Here is a 5,502-nt window from a genome sequence, read left to right on the forward strand (position 1 = left end):
GGATCACGAGGTCAGGAGATCGAGACCATCCTGGCTAACACGGTGAAACCCCGTCTATACTAAAAAAATACAAAAAACTAGCCAGGCGTGGTGGCAGGCGCCTGTAGTCCCAGCTACTCGGGAGGCTGAGGTGAGAGAATAGCGTAAACCTGGGAGGTGGAGCTTGCAGCTTACTGAGATCCGGCCACTGCACTCCAGCCTGGGCGACAGAGCGAGACTCTGTCTCAAAAAAAAAAAAAAAAAAAAATAGCCAAACAGAAGAATCTAGAAGCCAGTTTCAGTAGGGGCAGCTAACTTCCCCTCAATTTGTCTAAGCCGGAAAGGGGGAGTCTGCAGCATTAGTTTGTGGCATGTGAGAGGCCCATTAATAAAAGAGCCACAGGTGCTCAGGGAAAAGCAAGTTACATGGAAGGACAAGGACGGTTGTAGGCTTGCAAAGGAGCATTCGCTGCCATGCAGGGTGAACTAATAAAGAAGGAACTGAGGGCAAAGGGGAAGAGCAGGGAGGTAGAGAAGAGAGAATGGAAGACAATGGATGGAGGGACTCGGGAGTGTGGCGTCTCAGCCCAGCTCATCCTAGCTCAGCAGGACTGCGGAGGTGTCCAGTGTTCCCCATGGTGAGAATTGGGTGCCCTTTGTTGCTTAGTCTTCGGGTTCCAGGAGGCTCCAGGACCCAGGGACAGACAGGAGGGGAGTTGGAGCAGGGGGATGCAGGAGACTCGATGGAGGCCGAAGGCAGTGGCCTGATACAGTGTCTCTGTGGAGAGTGGGAAGGTGTTGAGGTCTGTGGTACCTGCCAGATGGTAGTGGCTGAATAAAAGTGGGAATAAAGCAAAGAAGCAAGGCAAGGAGGGGAAGAAGCAGCAAGAGAGGGAGGGAGAGAGCGAGGAAGAAAGCATACAGCAGCCAGGTGACTTGGTGATGCAGGTGAACTTGGACTGGAATAGACAAATGTTGTTGACTGTTTTGCTCTGTAATTACCTTTTAAAGAGATTATCCAGAGCTGGCTCACCCAGTTCTCCTCATAGGCCTCCTGGCCGAACACGTAGCAAAACTGGGTAGGAAATAAGGCCATTCACCATGCCTGTAGCCCCCGTCCTTACCACTCCCTGGAGCCTTGCTTAGTTCAGTCACCACCTGCTTCCTGAGCATCTGCTGACATCTGTCTGGGCCTGAGAGCACAGCCCCTGCCCTCAGGAATGCTGTCTTCTGGCACTGGCAGTTTGCAGAGCTCTTTTACAGACTTCTGAGGCAGGGACTGTTGCTTCTCTTTTACGGATGCAGAAATTGTTGCTTACTTGAAGGGATTCATGTGCCTGGGATCACTCAGCACATAGTGTAGGGCCTGGGATCTGGACTCTGGGTTTGGTGTTCATGCTTTCAAGCACTTTCCTCAACACCTCGCTATCTCACACTGCTTACACTGCCTAGAGAGCTTGAAAAGCCCTGCAACAGCATCCCTCCGTCCAGCCTTGGAGGGGCTAGTGTCCCAGGGCTGGCTAGGAAGGAGGCAGGCTGTAAGCAGTCGGTCCCATGGAATGGAGCTCTCACAGGATCTCACGTGGGACCCTCACAAGGATGCCATCAGTTGAAAGAGGAGGCTTGGAAGGGGCAATGTTGAGTCGCCAGTGATGGAATGTCTGGTTTCAGTGAAGGAACTTGCTTTGTAATGGGACTGTGTGTGGACTTCTAGCCCTGTAACACCGCTCCTCCCAGGAGGCCTCCACCTGCCTTCCTGGCCCCCCTCAGGGCCCTGGCACAGTCCTGAGTATATAGTCAATTGCACTTACTAGGGTTGTTTTGTTTATTTGTTTGTTTGTTTTGCCAGGGACCCCGCATGCATTAACATAGTGTAGTATTATCTCCTTAGATTGCATGTTCCTCAAGGACAGGTGGCTTCTGTCTTTCCACTCCTACCACCTCCGCCAAGATACCCAGCTTTCCCCTCCCCACAGGCTGCGAACATTGTATCTATTTATGGGGTAGTGGGCAGATTTCAGCCAAAAGTTAACTCAAGTCAAGCAGATGTCTTGGGGGCCAGTCACATGACAAGCCCCATAACAGATGCTGTGCAGAATGTAGAGATTAAGGTCCTGTGTGTTCTCCACCCTGAGAAGCTTGCAGTTTAATAGGGAAGATGAAAACGTGGGCACACAACTGTGCTGACCTCTTCCCTGACTTTCAGGCCCTGCATGGCATGACCCCTGTCATGTGTCCGATGGATTGCTTCCTCTAGCCCCACCCCTCATCTCCCCTCCCCTCCCTCTAGGAATGGTCCAACTCTCCACCTTCTAGTCTTTGTTCCTGCAGTTCCATGCTCTGGAATGCCTTTCCCTCTTCCCAGCAACTCCCCATCCTTCAGTGCGCAGTTCCAGTGCAGCATCCTCCATGAAAGACTTTCTCGATTGCCCAACCAGATGTTTCCCTCTTTGGAACCCATCCCCAGCAAGACCTCTGTGGACCTGCCACACTCTGTCTCATGTTCCCCTTATTCGCGCCCTGTCTCCTCGTACTTCACTTCCCCATCCTGCTGTAATCACAGGAATAGGCTCCTACTTATCTTTGGGCTTTGAACTTACCATGTGCTTCATACCTACTCATCAAGTTGTGCAGTACAAAGTGTACTAATATTAGGCACATTTAGGAAGAAACAATATCGTGGGGTCTTGTAGGAGGAAGTGACCTTCAACTGAGCCTTATAGAATGGGCAGATGGGGGGCAGTGGCCAGGTTCCTTTCTCTTCTTGACATAAGCAGCCCTACCCTCCTCTTGAGGATTCCTGGGAGCAATGGCAGTTGCTTGTTTCCCTGGAGCAGAGAAAAAGGGGTACACTTGAAGTCATTTGGGGCCCAAAGGGCCAGCTCAAGGCTTGAATCCCAGAGCAGCCTTTGCCACCATTATGTGTCTTGGGTGAGTACCTGACTATTGGATGCAGTAGAGCTGGCCCAGAGACAGGACGTGGGCCAAGGGCCATGAAGATGCACTCTTATTTCCCTTTCTTTTGCTTTCTCTTTTCTTCTTCCGTCCTCTTCTTTTCTCCCTCCCCTCCCTTCCTTCCTCTATACCCATCACTCCCTCCCTCTGCCTGCTCCCCGGCCTCTCCCAGCTCTCCTCGGCCCTGCTGTTTGATGCTGTCTATGCTGTGGTGACTGCAGTGCAGGAACTGAACCGGAGCCAGGAGATCGGCGTGAAGCCCCTGTCCTGCGGCTCGGCCCAGATCTGGCAGCACGGCACCAGCCTCATGAACTACCTGCGCATGGTGAGGAGCGGCTGAGGCCCTACAGGGCCGTGCCCAGGCTGGTGGGGTGGGACACTTGGTTCAAGGTACAATAGTCCCTCAACTCCAGGCTTCCCCAAAACGTGCCTTTTATTACAGCCCCAGATAACTCAGTGTTCTCTAGTGACCCCAGTTGAATGGATCATGGGCCACATTTGTTCTCTAAGCCCCAATAACCACTGAGAATCCATGGAAGTTTGTTCAGAAGGCAACAGCCCTCGAGCCTTATGCTGTTAATGGGCCCCTGAATTCCAGACTTAGCACCTGGCCTGTCTGCTCAGCAGTGCTCTCAGCAAAGCTCCACACAGCTGGGAAAGGGCGGTGCTGCTGGAGACTGGCATCCCTGTGGGAGTTGCAGGCTCCAGACTTCTAGCTTGGCTGGGTTTCCCATTGTTGTACTCCCCAGCCATGCCTCCTCTGGTGGATGAATGTGGATCTCTACCCCACACGGAAGACTTCTGTCAGAGAAGCCTGCTGTAGCACAGTGTCTCAGACTTTGCATTTAGAGTTAGGTGGAGAGTCATCCTGACTTCCTGTGGGCCTGGGGGTGGGTGAGCGCCTGCCCAGAGAGGATGAATGCTGTGGACAGCCAAAGGCCTGGAGGAGGGGCCGAGAGGAATGTGAGCTCAAGTTAGCACCATGACTGGGTTGGTTTGTGCAGTTGGTATGGCGTTATTGGGGAAGCATTCTTCTCCTACTCCAGGCCAAGCCAAGTCTGAATTGTCTCTGCAGACATCACATTTGTCATCTCAAGATGCCTTGGCTGTGGGTGGGCAGGAGAAGGATCTTAACTGCTTTGCTTCTTTGGGGCCTCCTTAAATAGCCCCTGTGTAGAAATCTTGCTTGGGGGCAAGTGTAACCTGGGGCCTGTTTGGTGCTGTAACTCACTCTCTCTTGGACAGGTAGAATTGGAAGGTCTTACCGGCCACATTGAATTCAACAGCAAAGGCCAGAGGTCCAACTATGCCTTGAAAATCTTACAGTTCACAAGGAATGGTTTTCGGCAGGTAAGCACAGCTGTGCCGTGGTGATGGCAGGTCCTCTTCTCTGTTCCCTTCTCTGATCCCAGCCCATTTCGTCGATGCCTTTGGTGTTCTGGATGGCCTGCTACTCCCAGTTATCCCCAAGAGCAGCAGGCTGGATCCTGGGCAAGGCTCCTGGCCTGCACCAGCCTCCCCCTTTCCTGCCACCAGATCAGCCACTGTGGCTCAGGCACTACACCCCCAGCAAAATACCAAGAAGGAGAGAACTGCGATGGAAGGGGAGGCAAGGGGGTGTCATGTAAGGGAGGAATTCCAAGGGAGGATTTTACTCCCTGAGCCTGACCCTAATCCTGGAGCCCATTTAGACTCCAGGGAGCCTGCTGGCAAGGCAGAGACTGTATCTCATGTGGGCCAAGGAAACCTTCAGTGTTGGAGTGCATGGCTGGGTCTCTCCTGTCTGCCCTTCTCTGACCAACCCACAATTCCCACCCCCATGCCAATGACACAGCCCCTCTCCTGGCCTCTCCCTGCCTGCTCCATCATTGCAGGGATGCCTTGTCCTTCATAGTTCCTTTCAGCTCCCCACTCCTTTGCTCATTCTCCACCATTACCCTTTTTCCCCTTTTCTGAGATCCTCCTCCATCAGAAGAAACAGGGATCTGAAAGGGATATGACTTTCGAACTGTCTCTTAAAGATCTCCCACCCTCACTATCACCCTAAGAGTCAACTCCCTATTATTTGGCTTCTGAAGCCTTAGAAAAAAGGCTAGTAAGTAGGAAGCCAAGCACTAAATACAGCAACAAGTGGGTAAATTGAAGAGCTTCCTGACTGTCAGAGTGGCTGAACAAGGGAGCACACTACTGAAGGGTTGCACAATCACCTTTTCCAGGAGATTGTGAAGAATCATCATCACCACCACCACCACCATCATCATCATCACCACCACCACCACCACCATCACTACCACCACCATCACCACCACCACCACCACCACCACCACCACCACCGCCATCACCACCACAAATGATCACCACCACCACTGTCATCACTACCACCACCATCACCACCACTGCACCAGTGCCATCACACAACCATCACCACCACCACCATCACCACTACCAACACCACCATCACCACCACCATCACTACCACCATCATCACCACCATTGCCACCACCACCACTACCGCCACCACCACTATCACCATCACCACCACCACCACCATCACTACCACCACCACCA

At 52.6% G+C, this 5,502-nt stretch overlaps 1 protein-coding gene across 2 annotated transcripts in view; it reads left to right on the top strand.

Moving 5' to 3' along the window:
• Positions 1 to 5,502, top strand: part of GRIK4 (glutamate receptor, ionotropic, kainate 4) — a 432,235-nt gene that overhangs the window by 311,906 nt on the left and 114,827 nt on the right. For both annotated transcript variants that reach the window (XM_011926979.1, XM_011926978.1), the window contains exons 9-10: positions 3,107 to 3,259; positions 4,180 to 4,284. In XM_011926979.1, coding sequence (XP_011782369.1) covers positions 3,107 to 3,259; positions 4,180 to 4,284 — 258 coding nt within the window. The remainder of the gene's footprint in view (positions 1 to 3,106; positions 3,260 to 4,179; positions 4,285 to 5,502) is intronic.

This window comes from Colobus angolensis, unplaced genomic scaffold (assembly GCF_000951035.1).
Source record: "Colobus angolensis palliatus isolate OR3802 unplaced genomic scaffold, Cang.pa_1.0 Scaffold7, whole genome shotgun sequence".
Taxonomy (NCBI): domain Eukaryota; kingdom Metazoa; phylum Chordata; class Mammalia; order Primates; family Cercopithecidae; genus Colobus; species Colobus angolensis.